We start from the raw sequence: 27,594 nt of genomic DNA, 5'->3' as shown, positions 1-27,594 counted from the left end.
ACATGAAAAGCAGAATGCAATACAGTAAGGATAGAGTTATTAAGGAGAGTTCTGGTATATGTTCACAGTCCCAGTGAAACTGAAAGCTAGATGATGGAGCATTCAAAACAGGAAGTGAAAAAGAAATTGGATATTATATTCAAATAACTGGAAGATGAAAGAGCCCAGGGTAAAAAGAGTTCATTATTCCACATAGCAAGAATCCACTTTAAAAAAAAAATTTAATGAGCTAGAACTACACTATAGAAAATTTTTAAAATAAAAAGAATCATGTGTCAGGCTATTCCTGCATTTCAGTAGAAATACATGTAATTACATTTTATCTCCAAATGTTCAATCTGAAAAAACTCAAATTTATTCTCCCCCCATAAAACAGCTGGAAGGAATATCCATGTTCATATTATTTACTTATAATACAATTCTATTAAAATTCAGTTCATTGTCATATTTTTAAACTACCTCTTCAAAAGCTAATTTTATTTAAGGTTTATTTACAAACTTTATTTAGCTTGGATTATCTCTGAATTTTCTGTTTTAGGGTAGAGGAAAACTACACTAGGCTTAGAGACAGAAGACCTAGCTTTGAATTTTAGATTTGCTACTTCTTAGCCTGCATATCAGTGAGCAAATCAGTTAACCTTTCTAAGACTCAGCTTCCTCATCTATAATATGTAGTTAATTATTGTGGTATTGCCTATTTCACAGGGCCAACAATGTTAAACATTTATTTATTTATTTATTTATTTATTTGCACTATTAACTAACTGTCTACCAAGTACTGTACAGATCATTTCTTTTCTCTCTAGGTATCTGGCTCTTAAGTTTGTAAAATGGATTAAGGTTGAACTTAAGGTTCTTTACAGTTCTGAATGTCTTTAATTCTATGAAATCCTACAATAATCGTCAACTATAGAGAGCACTGAGATAGGCATTAGAGGACTTGAATTCTAGTCCAAAATTTTCTTTGGTTTTATGATCATAGATTTGGAATAAAATCACACCATAATTTTAGAGTTAGAAGGGACTTTAGTGACCATCTAGTATAACACATCCTGGAAAAAGAATCTCCCATGTGATACATGACAAGTGGTTATCTAGTCTTTATCTGAAGCCTTCTAGTGAAAAGGAGCCCAGTACTTCACAAAGTAACCCATTCTTCTTGGGGATTAGGCAGTTTAATATCTAATCAGTCCTAAATTTGCTTCTTTGCAACCTTTCCCTATAGTCACTTAACTTCCCTTGGAGATTCCAGATATGTCTTGTTTGTATATAATTGGTTGCATGTTGTCTCAGATGTCATTAGAATGTGAGCTCCTTGAAAGCAGGGGCACTTCACTCTGGACTTTAGCTGCTTCATCTTTGAAAGACAGTATAATACAGTAGATAGGGTGCTAGACTTGGAAATCAGAGAGAACTTGATTCTAATTCTGCTTTGATGCTTGTGACCATGGGCAAATCACGTAACCTTTTTTTAAATACTTGTAGCACCAACCTCAGAAGGGTGCTTGTGGAACTCAAATGAGATTAAGTGGAATCCAAATATTAAATCCCTTTATGAATGAGTTACCAGTCTTATAATTCCTGCTCTATCCTTGTTCACAGGTATTTTGGAGGATATGAGAACTCTGGGTTCTTTTTTTTTTTTTTAATTTCTATTTAGAATATTTTCCCATGGTTACATGATTCATGTTCTTTTCCTCTCCTCAAACCCCCGCCCCTGCCCTCCATAGCCGACACACAATTCCACTAGGTTTTACATGTGTCATTGATCGAGACCTATTTCCATGTTATTGATATTTGCACTAGGGTAATTGTTTAGCATCTACATCCCCAAATATATCCCCCTTCAACTCATGTGCTCAAGCACTTGTTTTTCTTCTGTATCTCTACTCCCAAAGTTCTTCCTCTGAATGTGGCTAGTTTTCTTTCTCATAAGCCCCTCAGAATTGTCCTGGGTCATTGCATTGCTGCTAGTAGAGAAGTCCATTACATTCGATTGTACCACAGTGTATCAGTCTCTGTGTACAATGTTCTCCTGATTCTGCTCCTTTCACTCAGCATCAATTCCTGGAGGTCATTCCTTCTTAGGGGAAGGATGCCATGTAAATTGAAAGTGATGTTATCAAATAAGCAAGCATTCATTAAGCACTGTGTGCTAGACATTGTGCTAAGTTCTGTGATTATAAAGAAAGGCACTACAGCCCCTAGCCTCAAGGAGTTCACATTCCCTTGAGAGAGACAACAGCCAATCAAGTATGTAAAAATGAGCTAGATTAAAGACAATAAATATCAGAAGGAAGCCCCAGCATTAAGGGGGTGGGAGAGTCACTAAGAAAAGGTTCTTACAGAAGGAAGCTAGGGGAAGTAAGGAGGTGGGGACTGCAGCAGTAGTGGTCAGCCAGTAAAAAAGAACAGCTTCTAGAGATAGAATATCTTGTCTGAGAAACTGCAAGGAAGCTAGTGTCACTGGATTATAGTGTACATTAGAGGGAGTAAGCTATAAAAAGACTGAAGGGGTAGGAGGGTATCAGGCTTTGAAGGGCTTTAAAATTGAAACCAGATTTTGTATTTGATCTTGGAGATAATTAGGAGATACTGGAAGACATAGTCCTGCATTTTGATAGGAGACCAACCAGAAGGCTATTATTATACTTGTGAATGACTATGAAATGATGAAGGTGGTGGCAATGTCAGAGGAAAGATAAGAGCTTACATAAAAGAGGTTTCTCTAGGACTTGCCAACAGATTGGTTTTGGGTAGGTGAAAGAGAGTGAGAAATCAAAGATGACATCTAATTTGTAAGGCTGGGTGACTGGGAGAATGATGGAGTCCTCAGTAAATGATAAAGAAGATGAGAGAACTTTTGGGAAGAAAGATGAGTTCAATTTTGGATGTGTTGAGTTTAAGATGTCTACAGCCACTTTGACATGTGAGACTGGAGGTTAGGAGACAGAATTGTGCTGGATAAATAGATCTGAGTATTATCTGCATAGAGATGACAATTGATTTCATGGCAGCTGATTATATCACTAAGGGAAGTAGTATAGAAGGAGAAGAGGACCCAGTACAGATCCTTAGGGGACATCTACCTTAAGCAGGCATAGCCTAGATGAAGATCCAGTAAAGGAGACTTCAGAAGAAGCTGTCAAGACAGGTAGGAGGAGAACTAGGAGAGAGCAGTGCCTTGAAAACTTAGAACAGCAGTGCCAAAGACTCTAGAGAGGGCAAGGAGAATGAGGTTTGAGAAAATCCCTTTATATTAAGCAGTTATGAGATCACTGGTAACTTCCAGAGAAAGCAAGTGCAGTTGTATAATGAGGTCAGAAGCCAAATCAGACAGTTAAGAAGTGATAGATTGTTTGTTGTCTCGGTAGATTTTTTCTCAATATATTCTTGACAAAAGAATTTATTATATATGTGCTGACTAAGGTATTTTAACATCATAAACATTAACAAGTAATGAATGGGACAATAGATTCTGTGTTAATTTGTCTTATGTAGTAAAGTATATCCCATCTTGTCAAGAATTCAGTCCATTTTGCTAATTCACTAGTGTGTTTTTAGATAGATCTTCATTATCACCAGTTCTTAAAAAGGTTCATTGAATTATTTATATTCCATTTTATTGTATCGAGCTTCCCATATACAACTAAATTCTAAAAGGTTACTTTTTAGTATTTTGTTTGACTTGCTTAGAATAGTTAGTTATTGAATCAAAGTTTGGGAGCTTGAGCTTTCTTGTGTCCACCTTATTGTCACTCAGTGTTTATATTTAACTGTTTTACACATACATGTTGCTACTAAGTAGTCCTGCAGAGTAGACAGAATAAATATGTTCTTTGTTTGTTACAGATGGTGAAACTGGGTGCAGAATAATTAAGGGACTTGTTACAAGACTAGCAAGCAGTAAAGCAGGACCTAAGACCCTGGGCCCTATCCATTATACCACACTGTTTTTGGTCTCTTTTCAGCCCTATTTCCTGGCATATCTAATTAGATCTTTTCTCTTAGAACATTAACTTTAAAAGCAGACACCTGGGCTGCCTAGTCACTCAGAGCTTACCTGGGGCGACTGGCCAGAGGAACACCCTGACCCTCAACCCTAAAAATTAGATCCAGCAGCCCCTGTGGTTGGTGGCCATTGCCCACATCATCACTGTGCCTGAATCAAACATTTGTATATTATCACTTGTTCCCCTCTCCCTGCCCCTCATACAAAGGCATTGTCTTTCTTATTGAGCACAATGGAGAGCCACAAGAATGGAATAGTTATAGAGATTGTTCAACCCCTTTTTTTAACTCTAACCCTCCTTCTGAGAATCATTGCTGTGTATTGCTTCCAAGGCAGAAGAGCTTACAATTAGGACTAGCCAGGAAGTATCTGAGGCCAGAATTGAACCTAGGACTTCCCATCTTTAGGCCTGGCTCTGTCCACTGAGCCATCTAACTGCCTGCCCTGTTCAAAAAAACTACTCTGCTTTGGAGGAGAAAAAGGTTCCTGAAGACAATCTTCTACCACCCAAACCTCGAGGGTCAGTCTAAGGGCACATAATGATTCACTTACAGCAAACACCTCTTAGACCAGTAATGGCATTCAGAGAAGTTTGGAGCTGCATGCCAAGGATGAAACATTTGCTGTAGACACTCTGTGCATTGTAGTGTAGATACTCTGTGCACTATAGATGAAAATTCTACCTATATTAATTTACCTATTTTGGTTTATTAAATACAGTTATGTGTTACAATTATACATTTTTGTTATTTAAATTATAAATATCACGAAATCATGGTTTTTTTCTCGAAGTGACACACCACCCGAGTTATGCTCAGTTTTTTGGTGAATTTTGACACACCAAGTTCAAAAGGTTACCCGTTACTGTCCTAGACAGCTGCTTGCTCCTCACTGGCCACTAACCAAAGCAGGGCAGGCCTGAAAGGTGTGTGAAGAGTGAAGAGAGCGGTGTGTGTGTTGTACATTGTAGATGCTTGTAAATTAAAAGACTCCCTCCCAGAGAGCCTTTGTGGTAAGAAATACTTTTTTAGCCAGAGTTCAATATGCTCGTGAGACCTAGCCTTTCCTTAGAGGATGCCACACTTCAGAGAGCCATGATCTGCTGTTTCCGTCTCTTACCTCCCTGGGGCTGCTGCCCCATCTTCAACCTTTACCTTTGCTCCTGCCACCTCTCTGAACTGAGGGCTTCCAGCCTGGGCTCCCTATTTCTTCTTTAGTTTCTCCTGGGCCACCACCACAGCCTTTTGGAAACCCTTTACCACCTTTACTGCTGTCAGTTGATACTACCAAGCCATCCTTGAGAAGACTAGCATTTATTTTTTACCATGACCTTCAAGTCCTCTTCATGCCTAGGTGGTCTGCCTTCCACATACTATGGATTTTTATATATCAGAAACATGCATACAAAATGTTTCAGCAAAGAGGATTCAATATGTTGAGATATTCACAAAATATTTATAGTTGTCTTTGGGAGAAATATTGAATAATGGTAGTGCAAGTGAGCCAGCCCAAATAATATCTCATTTGTGGTCTGTTTGTAGAAAAACTAGTCCTAAGGCATGGGCTATTAGGCTTCTACTGAGGACATTTCAGGTAACCTTTAGATTGTGACTAGATTTGTGATTTCCTTGGTTTAGGGAATTCCTGGGTGAGGAAACTCCTCTTACCAATGCCAGTTGGCTCTACTCTCAGTCTCAGAGAGCACCCTTAAGCACTGAGAAGTAAGGGGGCTCCTTCAGGTTTATGGAGCCAGTATATGACAGGCAGGATTTGAACTCAGATTTTCCTGGTTCCCAGGCCAACTCTTTCTCCATTATGCCTCACTACCTTCCAGATAACTACAGATGAACTACAAAAGGACATAAAAACTGACAATTTCATGTTGATTCAAAGGTCTATTTGGTGTGCTGTCTCTGTTATTGGCACTAAGAGATATTGTTCATACTACAAGCTTATGATCAAAATCAGTTTTCTGGTCTAGAGGATTCTGGACAGAGTTTAGTGCCTCAGCATAGCATGGAGGAAGCCCTGAATTCTTGAATACTGTGCTAGCACAAGTTCTCTATGTTGAAAAAGCCTCAAGTGTGATTCCTGCTATAGATACTTGTGTTTCCTAAAGAGTAGCTATCTACTTTGTGGTGAATATTTTGAACAGAGCAGCCCATGAAACAGTAGGGAGTAAGGACATAAACAGAGAGAGCCATTTCCATAAAGAATTTGTTTAATTGATGTAAGCAGGAGAGTTAAAAGATCCAAAAAGCTATCTCTGCCAAGAGGTTCTTGATTTCCTTTCTAAGCAGAGATATGACCACCAAAATGAATGCCAACTTGGAATATGAATTTTTCATAAAATCTTATGGAGAAGGATGGCCAAAGATTATGAGGGATATTACCTTATAAAACATTAAGAAACAGTGAAATATGAGCATCCAAAAAGCTTGGTGAGAGACTCAAATAAAAAATGTAATTCAGAGAGAATTTAAAGATGGTTTGGAAGGAGAACATTAAATAGACTAAAATGGAAAAGATCTCTGAAGAAGTTAAGTTTGATGTTCTTATCAGTGATAATGTGAAATCACATTTCTATTCTTAGCATCACATTCTCTCATATTCTATATAAGGAAATAGAGTCAGAGCAATATATATGAAAGAAGGGAAGATAATAGTGGTGAAAAAAATGTTTGGGCCTTTATTGGTTAAGGATTGGGTTGGATTTTTTCTTTTTTTTTTTTTTTGACATAAAGAATGCCTTTCCTAGAGAGAAGCATTCTTCCTGGGAGAAAGAATATTGTACACAGAAACAGCAATATTGGATGATGGTTATCTGTGAAAACTTGGCTACTCTCAGCAATGCAGTGATATGGGACAATTCTGAAGGACTTATGATGGGGAATGCTCTCCACCTCCAGAGGAAAAACTGTTGGAGTCATCTTTCACGTCAATGTATTTATGGTTTTATTTTGGAGTTTGGGTTATATATGACTTTGCTCTTACAACAGTGATCAGTATGGATGTGTATTTTGCATGACAATAAAAAATTTTAAAAGAGAGAGAGAATTGTTCTTTAGCAGTGCAGGTTAGTACCTTCTCTACAACTTATTAGTCTTATAAAGTTTCCCAGAACATTTGTACTCCTAGAGCTGAGGTCAGTGCCTGACACATAGAAGGCACTTAACCAGTGTTTGTTGGCAGAGATGTTAAATGATTTGCCCAGAATCACACAGTGATTATCTTAGATGTCTCTGAGGTTATGCTGTCCCCAAGACCAGCTTACTATCTACTGTGTCATGATGCTCTAGTTAGACCTTATTACACAAAACAATGAATAGGAAAATATCAGTTAATACTAATCTATATGTCTATTTTCCACCCCTCTTAAAGCTTTATGAAGCTGATTATTACATGCATTGAAACCATCCTCAAGGATGGCATTTAACTCAGAAGAACAAAATTCCTTCTTAACAGCTGCTCTCCAACAAGGTAGAATCCTTGTTTATGTCACTCATACACAGTTCTTTGAAACATGTAACAATAGGGAACTTTGCCCAATAACCTTCTGATCATTGCTTTCAAATGAGGCATAACATAGAAATGTACTTGTTGCAAACAGTTTCCACTATGACAGGATGTTTTGCAAAGAGGCCAGATAAGAGGAGGATTCTGGAAAGATGATGAAATCTTCCAGGTTCTCCAGTTTGTGGATGGCCTTGTATCAGTTGCATCAAGCTTTGGAATTTTGTAGAGTTTACTAAATGTGATCCTTAATCTCTCAAAAGAATTCATCCTTAATTATCCGTGCAAGAAAAACCAAGTTGGATTAAGGATAATTGTTGTCTAGTCAAGGACATACTAGTGGATAGATAAAACAAATCCATTAATACATATATATTAGAAAGCACTTCAAGTTAAAAATTACCTATAACTGAGAAGAGAATGCCTTTGAGAGAATGCACAGTTCATTTAGTGACTCCAGGTTTCTCCCATTTTTTTTTCTTGCCAATATTCTTCCAGTGGTGTGTCAAAGACTTGGAGTTATGGAATAGCACACACACAGCCATTGAAGAACTGAAGGTTAGGACCACCCTCTAGTAATAGGGAAGCCCATGGTGAGTGACCCTGCTGTAACACATTACAAATAAGGAATTATACAAGAAAAGCTCTATGAAGGATATCAGTCAGAGAACAGTGAACAAAACTCTGTTAAGCACCCACTGTGTGCCAGGCACTGTGCTAAGCTCTAATGATACAAGGCTAAAAACAAAGCTTCTCTGCCCTTGAGGAGCTGATGTTTTCACAGGAGAGACTTTGCTAGGAAAGAGGCCAGACATTTAGCAAGAAGAAAGGGAAGGAACCTCCAGAGAGCCAGTGTGCTCCATTGTTATCTCCTTGTTATCAATAGAATGAGAGGCAAGCTCCATTGGGCAGATGCAAAGGCCTGCTCAAGAAGGGCAGTCAGGCAGTAAGCATTTCTTAATGTGGGTGGTCATCTGTTGGGTGGGAGTCCTTTCATATGTGTGGACTATTGAGATATTGAAGTAAGAGATTCTGTGACTTCAAGATGGAGAAATACTTTTACATTACCTTCTGTCTTAGAATCATATTAATTCTAAGGCAAAAGAGTGGTAAAGGGCTTAGGTAATTGGAGGTAAGAGACTTTCCCAACTAGGAATTATATGAAGCCAGATTCAAACCAGGACCTCCTATCTTTAGGCCTGCTCCCCTATCCAGTAAAGCACCTAGTTGTCCTAATAAGTTGTCTTTTTAAAGTAACAATTTAATTGTAGACTTGAACTAAAACTCACTCTTTTGCTGTCTCCTTAATTTAGTTTCATTCAACTTGGTTCAACAAATACATTTATTAATCAATGAGTATTAATTAAATTCTTACTGTGTGCCAGGCACTGTGCTAGGTGCTAGGAATCTAAAAACAGAAATGAAATAGTCCCTGCCCTTATTTGGCCCAGAGGGAAAATGTGTACACAGACTAGCAAATACAAACAGTATAAAATATAAGTACAAGATCATTTTTGAGAGGTAGAGGGAATACTAATAACTGAAAGGATTAGGAAACACTTCTGAAGATGGCATTTGAGTTTCCAGAGAGAGAGAAAGAGAGAAAGAGCAAGCACACACAAAGATACAGGGAAGGTATATTGTCATTTGGGGGAAAGCAATAATAAGGTTGATTTGTCTGGAACATTAAAAATGTAAGGAAAAAAGGAGTATTGTGTAAGGTGTACCTTACGGAGAAAAGAACTAAGCCAAACCCAAAGCACTCTGTAAAGAAAGCTATGAGCATTATTATTTATTTATTATTTAATTATTTACTAAATTTCTATTTCCATTAAAAATAATTTTATTATTATGTTTATTATTATTGTTTGACTTAAATAGATGTAGAAAATGACCACTCTATAAATGTGAATTTTTAATTGGGCAAAATAAATGGAGAACAGCTATATTAAAAGTTTCTATAATTTAGATTATCTTAATGGTTCTGGTCAGCTTAGAGGCAAAAGCTGTGAATGAACTTTGATAGACAGGTGGGTATGGACACAGTATCATCCAAGTGCAAATCTTGTAACTATTTCTGGGATTGCATATGTTAGCGTTTTTATAATTGGCTTCTACAGGACAAACACAGATGGCAGTTGTCTGGAATATTAATATGTTTTCGAACAAATGAAAATGTTTTCACATGTTTACATTAACTTAAGGAGCATTGTTTCAACATTAAATACTTGCTAATTTAATAGAATTTCAAGTTTTTGCTTAATTCTACTAGCTTGTAATTTTTCAAATTAAAGGCATTAAATGAATCAAGTAACAGAATTTCTCTTTATTTTCATGTGTTAGATTTCTCTTGTAAGTTTCAAGAAGGGAGCTAGATTTTATTTTTGAATTTCCACTATTAGAATAGTGTCCTGTGCATAATAGGCATTTGTAAGAAAAGCAAAACTGCTGCCATTTTTCTAAATCCATGGGAATTCTGGTTGTTATTTTGTTTTGGTCAAACATCATTTGTGATCTTTTGTCAGGACTTTTTTAGTTTGTTGTTTTATATCTTATTTACTAGACTAATCAAAATTTACTTTTAACACTGAGCATTGCTTTTTAGATTTCTTGGTATTATATAATTTAACATTACTTCTTTGCAGAAACTAATAGAGGTGGCTGTTCTGTTAGCAGAATAGATGCAAGGTTTTGAATTGGAGGACCTTGGACTACCTTTGGTCCCAGGATCAAGAACACATTACTTAATCTTTATGGATTCAAAAACTGGATGGCCTCTACAGTTATTTCTAGCTCTAAATCTAGGATTATAGAATTCTATGACTTTTTTTGATTCTGTGAAAGACTTTAAAAACTACTATTAACTTTTGACTAATTTTCTATGAAAGATAATTTTATATTGATTTAAGACATTTAACAATACAAAGATAGTCACCTTTGAGCAGGACATTTCAGACCCTTCTAAATATTTTCCATAATTACTCAAAAGAGTATCCAGGAAACTCAAGGGAATAAAGAATACCAGTTATCCAGAGATTGATATTCAGTTCAATTGACTGAATAGTCGATTGCCAATAGTCAAAAAACCAATAGATTTGTCTTTCAGTTCACATATTTTAGATAATACAGATAGAAAATGAAATTAGCCAAAAATTGGACAAAAGAACAGATAGGGACGAATGGCCTTTTGGACAATTGAACAGTTTTTTAATAACCCCAATGTTCTCCGTGAATTAAAAGGTCCTTTTTTTTAAATTCTAGTATTCCTCCAATGATGAGACTTGAATTGAGGTCAAAGAATACCACCATCCCTCAAGAATTAAAGGCTGGGGTCACCAACCATAAATGAAGAAGCATATGGTGGACAATGGCCTTCTTAAACACTAATGAGGAATTGCAGTGTTATGTGAAAGGAGAAAAGAACTGGTCGTGTAGAATGTGAGGGAACAGCTGTTATACTTGGCATGTCTGGTCAGCCTCTTTTTTCTATTATACATCTTTTTTGAAGACATCTTTTATGATTCTTCTCCCATGAATATGTTACAGTGACTCATATATCTCTCTTCGTTACTTTTAGAGCTGCCCCAAACTTTGGTATTACACAAATTAAAGTTGTGTGTCATCAGAATATTATTAATATTAAAAATATAAGCCCTATTTTTCCAGAGAGAGGCTTAGAAACATAAAAAGAAAAAAATGCTATTTCCCCAAAGCATTTTAGCCCAAGATCTGAATTTAAAATTACCTCAGATACTTATTAAGATATTTTAACCTTAGTTTCCTCTTCTGCAAAAAGGTGATAATAGCCGCATCCTTCAAGGTGTCAGTACCAAAAGAAATAATCAATGTGCAATGTCTTGCAAACCTTAGGATTAGCTTCTTGTTAAGAGTGGCTGGTTGGGGGGTGGGGAAACTGGGTGCCTCAAGTGGCTGGGCCTAGAGATGGGAGGTCCTCCGTTCAAATCTGGCCTCAGTCACTTCCTAGCTGTGTGACCCTGGGCAAGTCACTTCACCCCCACTGCCTAGCCCTTACCACTCTTCTGCTTTAGAATCAATACATATTATTGATTCTAAGGTAGAAGGTAAAGGTATAAAAAAAAAAAAAGAAAAGAAAAAGAGTGATTCCACCTGTGCTTTACTTACTTTTCTGGCTATCTCGCCAACTGCCTGGTGCTACTAAAACATGGCCTACTTAATGCTTCTAAAAAGGGGAATTTGTGAGCCATCCTTACATTGTATTGTAACTTCTTTTGTCTTCTGGGTTAATTTATAGTGAAAATGTTAAAAATGATATATTCCTTCAGTTCCAGTTGTGGTCATTGAAGCTCTCACATTTTGTCCTTCAGGTTTGCAATCTTGTAGTCATCCTAGAAACTTAATTTTCCCTAACTCCCCACATCCTATCAATTGGTCAGTTTTGCTCACTACAAAATCTTTCTCATCAGTCTCCTTTCTACATGGGTAGCCACCGCCCAAGTTAAGGCCCTTCTAATTTCTATCCTGGAATATTTTCAGTAGCTTCCCAGTTGGTCTTGCCTGCCCCTTTTCTTTCCCCCTCCAATCCATCATCTGCACAGACATCAGTTATGTTCCGAAAACACAGATCTGATTATTGTCACATCTCTGTTAAAAAAAAAAAACCTGACTCACTATTGCCTCTACCAACAAATATAAATTCTTCTGTTTGGTATTTAAAATCCTGCACTGCCTGATTTCAGTCTTCATTTCCAGGCTGTTGCATATTGAAAAATGTATCTAAATGATACTTGGGTGGTATAGGAGATCTCAGATATTCAAGGAATGAGTGTTAGGGCCAGTAATCAGAAGTATCTCAGGGTGTGAGAAGGCAACAGGATAAAGCTTACTGGATACCCAAATGATATTTAGCAGGTTTAGTCAAGGAAAGGGAAGGAAGAGAAGGGAATTGGGATAATCTAACTAAAGACTATAAAGAAACCTCCCACAAAATCCAGTTGTTATCTTCTTACAGTTAGTATCTGTCTACCAATAACTTCTCTACCTAAAAGACCCAGTTCCTCCAATACATACACCTCTCTAACCAAATTCCCCTCCTTAGATGGTGACTAGAGTTGGAAAGGTTGGAGGGTAAGCAGGAACAAGGGCTCAAAGGGAAAGGATCTCACTGACAGATGGCTTTAGCAGCTCTGTAGAAATATCTGCCAATCAGAAGCAACCAGATACACACACATATACACAGGATCACAGGAACAAAAAGTTGTATCCAAAGGACAGACACAGGAGAGAGAGAAATGTCAAACTCACAAGGTCCACCCAAGGAGTTCAGACACACTCAACCTACTCCCTCAGCGATCTCTCAGAGGAAGCACATACTGTCACTTCCCTTAGAATTCTGGAATCTTTGGCTTCTTTGCCTTTCAGCAGCTCCTGACCATTTCCTTATATCACACATTCCACATTTCAGCCAAACTGGCCTCTTTGCTTTAGGAAATCCTGTCTCTCGTGCCTGTATCTCTGCACTAGCTGACCCACCTCACTTGGCCTTAGAGAATCTCTATTTCCTTCAAATCTTATTCTCAAGTGCCACCTCCTTTCTTGTTTCCTGAACTGTTCTTCCTTACCTGCCCCCCATGCATACTTATGAACATTTGGTAATGTGTACATTAGCATCTTCTGCTCCCTTTTTTCCATCAATGATGAAGCAGAGGTGGGCTCGATAGGATTGAAACCATTTTGTATTTTTCTTTATTTTATGAATTTTCCATGGCCAAGAATTAACCTCCAAATGGCTAGGTACTGATTTTGAACTTCTCTCTACTTCACTAAATTGGGCCTCAGAAAGCAGACATATCTTGGGGGCAGCTGGGTAGCTCAGTGGATTGAGAGCCAGGCCTAGAGATGGGAGGTCCCAGGTTCAAATCTGGTCTCAGATGCTTCCTAGCTGTGTGACCCTGGGCAAGTCACTTGACCCCCATTGCCTACCCTTACCACTCTTCTGCCTTGGAGCCAATACACAGTATTGACTTCAAGACGGAAGGTAAAGGTTTTATTTAAAAAAAAAAAAAAAAAAGCAGACATATCTTGCTGCTAGGCCATTCAAATCCTTTATTGCATGGTTAGTTCCTGCCAGAACATGGGCTCAGCTTTCACAGCCATCAAGAGTCTTGGGTCACAAGCACAACTGAGTTCATCTCTTTTGCGGTCAAATTGCATTTTCTGACTTTCAGATTATGAAAATAATTTTGTTTCTGAGTGTGAACATAGACAAATAGCAATAATGCTAGAATATCCATATTCTAAGTTTTTCTTATTTCATTCTTGTTTCATTATTATGAGGTCTCATTTAAAGATACACATATGATCAGAAATCTCTTTTGGTTCGCTCCCTTACCTCTGTAAGTGACCTTATTTGTAATAGCAAAAAAAAAAAAAAAATAGAAACAAACTCTAAAAGTCCAGCAGTTAGGGAACAGCTGAACAAATGGTATCTCCTGAACGTAATGTAATATTGCTGCATAATAAGAAATGAAGAATATGAAAAATCCCAAAAAATATGAGATTTGTGTGAAGTGAACAAAGCAGAATCAGGAGAACAATATCTACAACAACTTCAGTGATAGGAAATGAAAACAGCTTGTAAATAGCAAAAAGTACTAAACAACATTGCTACTAACTAATAAAGCATACACACATCTTTCCTTTTAACAAGTGTATAATTTGATTAAGAGTATTCTGGGTGATTTGTATGAAGTGTTGAGACAAAGTATCAATAAAATGTTAATATTTATTTTAAAAATTTTAAGTTATACATAGCTACTTTTATGAACTATGTGTTCAATAGTGGCACAGTTGGCTCCTTTTTAAAACTGAATATCAAGCACGTCAAATAGTTCAAATAAGTTCATAGAAGTGAGGCAGCCATTCTTATACCTGTTCTTTAAGGCTGCTTTTAAGATTATTTTTTAAAGTTTAGTATGATTGATAAGAGGTGACATGTCTGGTATTCTGCTTCTGTGATAAATGATAGAATTTTCAAATTTTTAAAATTAGGTGTTTTTGATAACACATACATTGTAGTTTTCTTTTCTGTCCTTCAGATCTACATGAAGCCAAATCATGTTCAATAATATTCTCCAGTATGTCATGAACTATTAATAGTATTTGTCCATACAAGAACATATTTTTTATATTGTTAGATTTTTATGATTTATAGTCCCTTAAATTTTTTTATGCTCAGTGATACTACTTTCATATTCTCTTTCGTATCTGATGATTATAGTATTCAAATTAGTCACTAGAGATTTTAGTTTATAAACTATTCCTGTAAGAGTTTTTTTCATTAGTTTTTTCAGCTAATGCTTTGAAAAGTATTCAGATATTGAAAAGTATTCAGATTGAATGTGTTACTAGAATCAAACCTTTCATATTCAGATTTGATTTTTTGAGTGATGGTGAGACATAGGCATTAGGGAAGTAGCCATTAGACATAGAGGAACTGAAGAGTCTGCTGGAAAAAATGGGATATAGTGAGATCTTCTGTGCATTTGGAAAGGTTTTGATTTTGACTCTTGAAAAGGATCATCTACCTACTTCTTTATGGAAGACAAGAGTGAAGGAAGAGATAGTGAGGGAAGGTGTTTAAGTGAGTGAGATAAAGAGGGAACTCTCAGCAAATGACCTTAATTTTTTTCAGTGAAATGAGACGAAGTTTTCATGTCCCTGACCTATGGAAGACTAGGGAGAAAGATTTAAACATTCAATTTATGAGAAACAAATTAAGGAGAATGTAATTTTAGTGGAATTTGTTAAATATTGACTAAATTGATATCTAACCTAGATTGACCTTATTTAGCAGAACCACAGACTTCAGTGCATTTATTTATATAGTGAATAATTTAATAATTCATTTTCTTTAAACTTATTTAATTTCATTTTCAATAGGCCATATTTAGAACAAGAAAAATAATGTGTTTTTAGTTCAACAAGGATTTCTTAAGTGCCCATTATTTATTAAATAAGTGTTGGGGACCCAAAAAAAATTAAAAACATTCTCCTCCTTCTGGGAACTTATATTCTTTTGGCAGCATACAAAATGTAAACATGTAATTTGATAAGAAACACTAACAACTAAGGATCAGAAAGGACTATTTCTATTTGTAAAAAGTCTCCAGTGCATCAGTGATCACTGTGAGTCTTTCATGAAACCAGTGTGAAAAACTCCCTGAGGTTTTGTTCTCCTTGAAAGGATGGAATCCTGCCCATACTTGAATTGATCTCTCAGGGACTTTGTAATAGGGTGGCCTAATTGTGACTGACTCCTGGTGAATTTAGACAGTATTTATGTCAATAGATCAAATGACAATGCAAATAAACATTTTTGCTTGGAAAGTGTTAAAGCAGATTTAGAATAAATAGGCATGGAAGTAAGCAAGGGACTGTGACTATTAAACTCCTTGTTTAAAAATAGCTGCTTCGGCCAAACTGAAGGAGTCACCCAAATTATCTTAATCCCCCTGCCTATTCTTGGCCTCCAATCCGGTTAACTTTTTCACTAATAGATTTGTCCTAACTACTTAGGACTGAATGGTACTCTGGTATGGAGACCTGTGTGATTTTATTGTTGTCTTTTGCATCAGGTACCTGTTCCACCTCACCCCCTTTGGCTATAAGAAGTCAGAAACTAAGCAGGAAAATGCTAGATTATTCTATTGTTTTTCCATTATGCTAGTTTGGGACTGAGTATATAGCTGGGACTGCTTACTGATTCTCCTTCAGGATTCCTGATCATGTTTCCAGTAGGTATAAACAGAGGGACCCAGTCAATGAAATAATTGATAAAATCTTGTGCCCCTTTGTTCACAGTATAAAACATGTTTATAAAATAAAGGTTGGAGAAATGATTCACATATGAGCCCATAGAGAATCAAGAACTATCTTTGTCCATTGACCTTCCCCACCAAGGATCTATTACGAAACCCTGTGATTTAAAATATTGCCTTAGGTGGGACCTCAGCTGAACTAAGATTTATTCCTCTATTTCAGTCCTCTGTGCTGCATTTTGGGGAACCAGCTGACACCTTTCTTCTAGCTCCACCCCCACTCCCTATGACCTCAACTGTCTCTGACCTCCCCTTCCTGGCAGGCTTTGGCTTGGATGTTCCATGCTGTTCCACTGCCCAATGTGAGTTAGTTACCTCCTCTCAGGGAATCAGCTGTGGAGTAGCTGGTGCCTTACTGCACAGTGTTAATAGCTCTTTTATGCTTTTGAGGGCCAAGATGTTTTCAGCCAATTAAAAAAAATTTTTTTCATACTCATACCTGACTGGCACACCTTCCATGAAAAGGTCTCTTCAGTTAACTATAGGTATAACTTTTTCTTGGTCCTTTCAAATGAGCCTCTTTTTCTACTCCAGGTATGTTCAAAGTAAAAATAAATTTGTTTCCGCTGTCCTCTATCACCTAAGTAAGCACTGATTATTATCTCTTCTAAGATTCACAGAGGCACTTCTGATATATATATATATATATATGTATATATATATATATATATATACACATGTACATATGTATTATATATATTTTTTCTTTAATTAATCTTGCATCTGCTATCTTCTCTGAGGCAACTAAGCAGGATTATGCACCTTTACCTAGGCCCCTGCTTCTGAGATAACCAAGAGGGAGGGCAGAACCTATAACCCCTTCCAGTGATGCCTCAGAATAAGCAGGGCAAGCCCTTACTAAACATGTAATTTTTTTTAAAATTGCATTCTGATTTCAATTTGAATGTATAACTAAATTGAACTAAAAAAAAGTGATCTGGATCAGAGGATAGTTTTTATAAAAATTTGAGGGAACTGTTATATTAAAATTTACTCTAGTGTCATGGGATATAGTGGACCCACTGTTGCCTGTAATCTTTTTTTCAAATGCATCAATAGCTTATTAGCTCCCTTTTCAGGTTTCTAGCCACTGTCATTTTTCCTTTACTGAATTTCCCAAGTCCCCAGGTTTCCTGTAGGTAGAAAACCAGTTTCCTTCACCTTATTCCCTTTTCCCTGTTCCACAGCAATAGCATGTCAACCTTTGAAGGCACATAAAAGAGGATTTACTTTGAAATGCTACAGTCTTTCTCATCTTCTTCTACTCTTCCATCCTAACAAGTAGAAAAAATTTGGAATTCACATTTTATAACATTTTTTCACTACACTTACCCATTCTCCTAAGGTCCCTTCTGCCTAACATTCTTTTTTGAGTTGGACCTTCCCATAGCACTCACTGGCTGGACAGATCTGCCACCAATGTGTAGAAACTGCTTTTTTACTAGTTCTCAGTATTCTAAATGGTGGGATGGCCTTTGGCAGAGCCATGTCTTTCACAGCCTCCAGGTGAGCACCTCAGAATTTATTCCTCTGACACACTGCTTTTGTTGTGGAAAAGTCAATACCACCACCCTGAAACCTTCCCTTTCGCCCTGTGGCCCCCAAAAGCCCACAGAATTCTTAGAGAAGAATAATCTTCATCTAGACTCCATGTCTACCTCTCCTCTTATTTCTTTCTACAATTAAATGGAACCTTGCACTGTCTGACTGCCTCCCAGCTTCCTTTGACCCTGCTGTAAAGGTTCTCTCCAGTGCAAAACCCACTTTCTTTGTCCTTTTGAGCCTTCTTCAGTACTGACCTATTCCAGCACAAGGCCCTCTTCATCTCCTGACCAGGCTTCCATGCTTCCTGCTCGTTGGGAAGAGCCGTCTTGGTACTTCCTACCAACATTTCCACTTGTGATCTCATTCTCTTCTCCTCCCATATCTTCTCAAAGCTTGCACTACTGCTCACTTCCTTCTTCCTGCTCATCTTTAATCTTTTTACTTTGACTTGTCCCTGATGTTTACAAACATGCCCTAACTTTCATTTGACCTTGCCCTCTCTTCAAGCTACCTCTATATCAGTGGTTCCCAAACTTTTTTGGCCTACCACCCCCTTTACAGAAAAAATATTACTTAGCCCCCTGGAAATTAATTTTTAAAAATTTTAATAGCAATTAATAAGAAAGATAAATGCACCTGTAGCCGCTCCTCTGGATTGCTGCAGCACCCACCAGGGGGCAGTAGCGCCCACTTTGGGAATCACTGCTCTATATCTTTCCCTCACCCCTTTTGGTGTCAAGCTCCAAGAAAAGTTATCTTCATTTTCTGCCTTTACCTCTTTACTCCTTTCTCAATGAGGGTTGAACAGTCTAGTTTCCAGTCACAACACTGTACTGAAAGTGCTCTTTCAAAAATTACCAGGGACAAGTTTAGCTTAAATTAGATGTCCTTTTCAGTCCTCATCCTTTTTGACCTCTCTGCAGCTATTGCTACTTTCAATTTTTTTCCTTTTATATAATTATAAATTGACCTACCTTTTCCTTGAGGGGCAGTGTGGTATAGTGAATAAGGTGCCCTAAATGAAGAAGTCTAGGATAGGAACATTTTGAGAAGCCTTTGCATTTGGGTCTGTACACCATCCTCCTCTCATGTCTGTTCTTAACTGGCTCTGCCCTCTTGTGCAGTATTAATTTTAATTAGTATATTTTTTTATACTTTCTTGTCTTGTCCCCTACACTCTACACCTTGAAGCTGGTCTTGTTTATAGGCTTCAACTCACCCCGGTTATGAGATTCTCCCAGAATATTGCCCTAGGGTTAAACTCCAGAAACTGAGTGCCTAAAATGCAATAGTCTTAAGGGTTAATATAGGTTGGGTGTTGGTACCAGAATAGCTGCCCTTAGGAAACTTCTATGTTATCTTCCTATGATTTCCTCACCTGTAGATTTCTGTGAGTAACACTATCTGTGCTTTTAACCCAGCCATTTATAAAAAAAATGTTAAACAACATAGGGACAATTATAGATGCCTTAATCTTCTACTATGGGCTTTCTTTTGCCTGACATAGCTTCTCTTTGGTTCCAGTCATTCAGCCAGTTCTGAATCTGTCAGGACTTCTTATTTTTTTATATCATGGACTCTCTGACAGTCTGACAGGCCTTTTCAAAATAATGTTTTTAAATGCCTAAAATAAAAATACAAAGGATTACAAGGAAATAAATTATTAAAATACAGTTATCAGAATATTATTTAAAAACAAGTTCTTGGCCCCCAGGTTAAGAATGTGTGGTGTAAGTATGCTGTTATTTAGCTCATTTCTTTCCATCTTATCTATAGAAGGTATGAAAGACCTTGGCTGTAATGTAGTTCCTAAGGGGATTCTAAGGATTCATCTCAGAAGTCATGGTCATTCTTCTTGATATTTCAACAAAGATATGTCTTATTCCCTCTAAAATAACTAGAGGTGAGATCTCAAAGTTAAATTTTTTTTTGCTACAAGTACCACAGGAATTTTTGCACAAAGCTAGTCAAAGAAAGAAATTATTTTTAAGGAAAAAGGCCTTCAATTTTTAGCAAAAAGGAACTTGCACATACATCCTCTTTGTTAATGTACCCTAAAAGGTAAATCAGCCAAAAAGAAGATTATCCATGAGACAAGCTGAAGCCACACCTGGGGTTCCATCTGGCTCAGTAAGATGAGTAGTTCCATTTTATCCATTTCACTTTTTAAATGATGATGTTCTTAGAAGAAGAATGTAACCATCACCACACTGAGTCAGTCTTGTATTCTAGAACCCAGTATTTTGCATCTAACATAGGTAGAAGGTTATGATTATTTCCTATATCCCATTACCCCTTTTATCAAGGGCATGTCCTAAAATCCAATTTTATTACCTTATAGATCTGTAATTTTGTTGGTGACAGTATTCTTTACCTGGGTATATATCAAACCTGGAGCCTGTGCTCCGCCCATCCTTCCCATTCCCCTGCCATGCCTTAGGAAACTGTTTTCTTATGTTGCTGTGGCAAATAAAAACAAACAAAACCTTCCTTATCTCACTGGTAACTTTGTGATGAGCACATCCAAATTTAGGCTTATGTATTAATCCATCACTTGGGCCATGTGTTAAGCCTTTCCAGGTTGCGGAGAAGTTCTTGATAATGTCTATGTCATGAAGAGGCAACTACATAGTACTATGGCAGAGATCAGCATTTCTTTTAATTAAGATAACCTCTTAAATAGTTCTTTATATTTGCAATGCTTTGATATAAAAATCTAAAACCCTTGATTTCAACATTTTCAGTTGTCATCATTATGAAAAGTGAGGTGTACCTATAGATGCTATAGCTATACTTCCTGGGGGAAAAACCTCAAGTTGTACAAAAATACATTTTTGTAAAGTCAGTCCCTGCAGTTACTTTATAATTTCAGTTGTTTTCTCTTTACTTCAGGTGAACTTTTCATTAGTAATATCTCTTAACTTTTTCTTTTCAAGTCTTCTTTGCCTACCTACAGTAATTAATGATCCACATTTACATGTATTAGGGAAGTATGACATGAACCTTGCAGCTAAGTCCCTTTATAAAGTGAATTTTTCCTAAAGTAAGGCCTGGTGCCTGAGTTATATGCACCACTACCTATTATGTAATTATTATCAAAACCAGCACTTGCTCTCAAATACCAGTTTAACCATCATTTTAATACTTCATCTTTACAGAGTCTTTAGAGAACTCCTCATAAGGAGTAGGATGGAATATTTTCAATAACAAATCATACTTTTACCTCTTTCTCGTTTGGTTAAGGTGCTAACAATAGGTGAAATGGTCTTTATTAGTTCACTCTTTCTCTGAGTATCCCTCTTACTTGACCATTCCTTCTCAGTCTACTTTGCTAGATCATCATCTTACCTGCTGTTAACTAAGCATGGCTACATCTCAAGGCTAAATCTTGGGACACTTCTCGTTTCCCTCTTACATTTTCACTTAGTGATCTCATTCATTCCTGCAGGCTTAATGATGATCTCTATTTGAATGATTCCCAAATCTATACATGCTATGTCTTCCTTGAGTTAAAGTTCCATGTATCTATGGCATCTTTTTCCTAAATTTCTACCTGTTTCAAACAACCCTATTTTCATTAAGGGCTCCACTATTTTTCTAGTTTCCCAGCCCTGAAATTTAAGAGCAATACTAGAGGCATCCTTCTCCCTGACCTCTCATGTTCTGTTGCCACAACCTATTGATCAGAATGTCTCTCATTTCCTTCTACTTGTCTTCTTATACTTCTATGCCTCTTTTTTAGTTCCTCATCATTTTCTGCCTAGACTGTTGTAATGCCTTGCTCTGTCTCCAATCTTTCCTGTCTCTAATCTTTCCTCCCTTTAATCCATCTTTCAAATAGCTGCCAGAATAATTTTTCTAAGGCAAAAGTTTGACCATGCCCCAAAAAACTTCACCAGTTTCTTATGTCTATGTAAAAATGGTTGTTTATTCACATTTGACTCTTCATGATCCCATAGATCATACTGTCCATCGAGTTTCCTTGGCAAAGATTTTGGAGTGGTTTGCCATTTTCTTCTTGAGTGGATAATAAGGCAGACAGATTAAGTGATTTTTCCAGGGCCACACAGCTAGTAAGTGTCTGAAGTCAGACTTAAACTCAGGCCTTTCTGACTTCCTTACCCATGGGTCTATCCACTAAGCCACCCAGCTGCCTCCCTAACAACAAAATACAAGCTTTCCATTACAGTGCTTAGTAATGATAAGGCAGAGGAAAGAAACAAGCATTATTAAGTACCTGCTATAGTAGATCCCTGATAAGTGATTATTGATTAATTGATTGGCCCTTAAAGCCCATTCACAGTATAGCTTCATTATACCTTTTGCACTTTCTTTCAAATGAATTGTTTTAGCCAAACTGGTGTACTTACCTTTCCATCACATTGCCTCTGCACAGGCCTAGTCAAATATGTGGATCATACCCTCCCCCTCATCTCTGACTCTTAGATTCCTTAGCTTCTCTCAGAGCATAACTTTGGCGTTACTTTCTACAAAAAGGAAGGCTTTCTCAGTCCCTCTATTTTTAATATTCTCTCCCTTCCCAAATTAATTTGTATATATGCTTTATCTATTCCCTTCATTGTAAATTTTTTGAGGGCAGGGGATATTTTTCATTTTTTCCTGTTTTTTTCTATCTCTATCCCCTTACCCTGTGCCTTGAATGTGGTAGATACATGCTTGTGGAGTTGAATTGAATATTGAATAGATTTTTAATATGGTTTCAAAAAGTTTATCCTTTAATAGACCTTCATTAAATTGCAACACTACATTATAGTAAATGCTTATTAAGCTCTTGTTGTATATAGGTGACGGTTACTTATCAGTTGATGTGAAATTTTTGGTATGTCATATCAGAAATTTATTTTAATTTATTTGTGATTTATTCTAGTTCGTGTTAAAATTAATTTGGAATACATATTTTTAATTTGTAGGATTTTTACATCTAGTCATTTTTTTTAAACTCTTGTACTTCGGTGTATTGAAGTCATTATTTTGATATTTTAAGAAGTGAGTCAAAAGCTTTTATGAAATATAAACCATTAGTAAAATAGGAAACTTTCCAAATTAATTTTCTTTCTTTTTTCTTTTTTTTTTAAGCTTGCCCAGTTTCGGCAAAAGAAAGCACAGTCTGATGGGCAGAATCCTTCCAAGAAGCAGAAAAGGAAGAAGAAGTCATCAGCCAGAAAATATGAAGATTCTTCATATACTTCCAATATTGATCAGTCACAGGGTGATACATTATTCATGAATAGCTCTCAGAGAGGAGCATCCATGACTCCTGAATTCAGTATAATGAGATCTTTACATAGTGGAGAGATCATCAAACATGATCAGTCCTATACTATTGAAGTAAGTATCCAGATCGGAAAAAAAAATTTCTGAATGAAGGCTTTGTTTATATATTTTAATTTTTAAAATATTTCCCCATGTTTACATGATTCATTTTCTTTCCCTCACCTCTTCTCTCTCCCTTCTCAGAGCTGACAAGTAATTCCACTGGGTTGTACAAACAATATCACTTGATACCTATTTCCATATTATTCATTTTTGCTACAGAGCGATCTTTTAAAGCCCAAACCCTAAATCACATACCCATATATACATGTGATAAGTGATGTCATATGTTTTTCTTCTGTGTTTCTACTCCCATGGTTCTTTCTCTCAATGTGGTTAGCATTCTTTCTCATAAGTCCTTCAGGAGTGTCCTGGCTTGTTGCATGGTTACAAGTAGCAAAGTTCATTACATTGGATTATTCCACAATGTTTTACTTTCTGTGTACAATGTTCTTCTGGTTCTGCTCATCTCACTCTGCATCAGTTCATTGAGGTCCTTCTAGTTCACATGGAATTCCTCCAGTTCATCATTCCTTACAGCACAATAGTATTCCATCACCATTGGATACCAGTTTGTTCAGCTATTCCCTAATCAAGGGACACCTCCCCCCCCCAAGTTTCCAGTTTTTTGCTACTATAAAAAGCATGGCTATAAATATTTTTGTGCAAATTTTTTCCTTATTATCTCTTTGGGGTACAAACACAGCAGTGGTATTGCTGGATCAAAGGGCAGGCATTCTTTTTTTGTTTGTTTTTTTGTCAATTATTTTATTTTTCATTTTTGTTTTATTTTATGTTTTTAAGTTTATTTATTTAATTAATTAGTTTAGGGTATTTTTCCATAGTTATATGATTCACGTTCTTTCCCTCCCCTCCTCCCACCCCCCACTGTAGCCAACAAGCAATTTCACTGGGTTTTACATGTATCATTGATCAAAACCTATTTCCATATTATTAGTATTTGCACTAGGGTGATCATTTAGAGTCTACATCTCCAATCATATCCCCATCGAACCATGTGATCAAGCAGTTGTTTTTCTTCTGTCTTTCTACTCCCACAGTTTGTTCTCATAAGTCCTTCAGAATTGTCCTGGATGATTGCATTGCTGCTAGTAGAGAAGTCTATTATATTTGATTGTGGCACAGTGTATCCATCTCTGTGTATAATATTCTCCTGGTTCTGCTCCTTTCACTGCATCAATTCCTGGAGATCAAGTTCACATGGAATTTGTCCAGTTCATTATTCCTTTTATCACAATAATATTCCATCACCAACAGATACCACAATTTGTTCAGCCATTCCCCAATCAAAGGGAATTCCCTCATTTTCCAATTTTTTGCCACTATAAAAAGCATGGCTATGAATATTTTTTGTACAAACAATTTTCCTTATTATCTCTTTGGGGTACAAATCCAGCAGTAGTATGGCTGTATCAAAGGGCAGGAATTCTTTTAAAGCTCTTTGGGCATAATTGCCTTCTAGAATGATTGGGTCAACAATTCATAACTCCACCAGCAATGCATCAGTGTCCTAATTTTGCCACATCCCCTCCAACATTTATTATATTCCTTTATTGTCATATTGGCCAATCTGCTAGGTGTGAGGTGATACCTCAGAGTCCTTTTGATTTGCATTTCCCTAATTAGGAGGGAGGTAGAACACTTTTTCATGTGATTCTTGATAGTTTTAATTTCTTCATCTGAAAACTGCCTATTTGTGTCCCTTGACCATTTGTCAATTGGGGAATGGTTTGGTTTCTTGTACAATTGACTTATTTCCTTATAAATTTGAGAAATGAGATCTTTGTAAGAAATTTTTGTTATAAAATTTTTTCTCCAATTTGTTGCTTGCCTTCTAATTTTGGTTGCATTAGTTTTATTTGTACAATTTTTAGAAATTTAATATGATAAAAATTATTCATTTTACATTTTATGTTCTCTATCTCTTACTTGGTTTTAAATGCCTTCTTCCCCATAGATCTGACATGTAGACTATTCTATGTTCACCTAATTTGTTTATAATTTCCCCCTTTATATTTAAGTCATTTACCCATTTTGAATTTATCTTGGTATGAGGTATGAGATGTTGATCTAAACCTAATTTTTCCCATACTGTTTTCCAATTTTCTTCTAGCAGTTTTTGTCAGATAGTAAGTTTTTGTCCCAAATGCTGGGTTCTTTGAGTTTATCAAATACTATCTTGCTGCTATCATTTACGCCAGGTCTATTCCATTGATTTACCCTCTGATCTCTAAGCCAGTACCATATTGTTTTGATGATCTCTGCTTTATAGTATAGTTCAAGATCTGTTTCTGTTAGGCCACCATCCTTCACATTTTTTTCACTAGTTTCCCTGTTACTCTTAATCTACCAGATGAACTTTGTAATAACTTTTCCAATTCTATAAAAAAGTTTTTTGGTTTTGCAAGATATAGCACTGAACAAGTAAATTAATTTAGGTAGGATGTCACTTTTATATTAGCTCGTCCTCCCCATGAGCAATTAATGTTTTTCCAATTATTTATATCAAATTTTATTTGTGTGAAAAGTGTTTTGTAGTTATGTTCATATTATTCCTGAGTTTACCTTGGAAAATAGATTCCCAAATATTTTATGCTGTCTAGGATGATTTTAAATGGAATTTCTCTTTGTAGTTCTTGCTGCTGGATTTTGTAGAAAATATATAGGCATGCTGATGATTTATGTGGGTTTATTTTGTACCCTGCATCTTTGCTAAAGTTATTGTTACCACTAGTTTTTTCAGTTGATTTTCTCAGATTCTCTAAGTATACCATCATATCATCTGCAGAGAGTGATAGTTGAATTTCTTCATTGCCTACTTTGATCCCTTCAATTGTAAAAGCATACATTAAATGCCTGTTATAAGTAGGCATTTACATACTTGAGATAGAAAAAAAGATAGAAAGACAAAATGCAATAGTCCCAGCTTTCAGGGAACCTTCCATTCTACTGGAGAAGACAGCATATGCACAAATAAGCATAAACAATACAAATTAGGTGATTTGGGGCAGGAGAGCAATAAAGGCCTTGTTTAGAAGGGGGCATTCTAGCTATGCTTTGAAGGAAAGAAGGGATTCTAGGAAGCCAGGTGTACTCCAGGCATAGGTGCAGAGACTGAAAGTGGAGTAGCTGTTGTCAATTTAATTAGTCCGATTTGGGTAAAAGCAAGTCATTTGTAATGAGACTCAGAAATAGATTGGGGCAAAGCTATAAAGGGCTTAAAATGACAGAGATATAAATTTATATTTGATGGTAGAGGCATTAGGGAGCCATTAGAAATTTTTTAAGAATAGGTGAGGCGTGATTAGCCCTGTTCTTATCACTTTGTCACATGTGTGAAAGATCTGTTGGAGATGGGAGAGACTTGAAGCAAAGAAACCAATTAGGAACGTTGGGATAGAAGTTTTTTGTTTTTTGTTTTTCCCTTTTTTGGAGTCTAGAAGTCTCAAGGAAGGCTAGAACAGGTAATATTCTTGCATATTGGATTTCATCAATTTAAGGAACTTTAGATGTAGACACATTTCCTCCCGTTATCTAAGTAAGCCTTAGGGAATTCCCTGAGGCATATAGAAGTTAATAGTCATGCAGGTAGTAAGAGTCAGAAGCAGCATTTAAACTTGCATCTTTTTGACTCCCAAGTCCACCACTGTAATTTACTACTGACTGCCTCTTGACACTGGGTTAGGCTGCCTCCCTCTAATATTATTGACATTTCATATCTGAGTATATGTATATTTATTTATATACACACATATACATATGTATATATAATGCCATGTATAATATGTCATTATTGTCATAGTCTCAGATTTCTAAAGCTTTGCACTCCGAAGCTTCTTGTCTATATTAAAGCCTTTTGACAAAACAAACCCTTCTTTGTTGCCCAACCAATAATTCCAGTCTGATCTCAAGAAAATTGCTAAAAATCTTTGCAAATTATACAGATAGAATCAGGGGAAACCCATGGGGTTTGAGGGTACATTTTGCTACAATATGATTTTAAAATATGGAGGAGTAAAAGGAACATGGTGCTCAAAAATATTTGAATGTGTACTTGACAACTCTTTTATCAGGTGGCAAATGGAGCCTCAGATATGACAGTCTAGGAATAGTATGCTTATAGGACTATGAGCAGATGTCATATGACCATTCCATTTGCCCACATGAATGTGAGCTCATTCCAAAGCCAAGGTTGTTTAGGAGTTTTCTGAGGAATACGTTTAACGTATGGCTACAAATTAACGAAACAAAGTGAGGGGAACCTGGTTTATTTATTTGTTTTTATTGCACCAGAGTTTTCTATAACCAAAT

At 36.5% G+C, this 27,594-nt stretch overlaps 1 protein-coding gene across 1 annotated transcript in view; it reads left to right on the top strand.

The window, feature by feature from the left end:
- The window catches only part of AKAP9 (A-kinase anchoring protein 9), a 189,301-nt gene that overhangs the window by 8,829 nt on the left and 152,878 nt on the right, over positions 1-27,594 (top strand). Inside the window, exon 2 of the mRNA XM_044678911.1 lies at positions 23,026-23,277. Coding sequence (XP_044534846.1) covers positions 23,026-23,277 — 252 coding nt within the window. The remainder of the gene's footprint in view (positions 1-23,025; positions 23,278-27,594) is intronic.

The sequence above is a fragment of the Gracilinanus agilis genome, chromosome 5 (genome assembly GCF_016433145.1).
Source record: "Gracilinanus agilis isolate LMUSP501 chromosome 5, AgileGrace, whole genome shotgun sequence".
In the NCBI taxonomy this organism is placed as follows: Eukaryota; Metazoa; Chordata; class Mammalia; order Didelphimorphia; family Didelphidae; genus Gracilinanus; species Gracilinanus agilis.
Note: the sequence above shows the minus strand (reverse complement) of the source record. Positions and strands in the feature narration are given on the sequence as shown.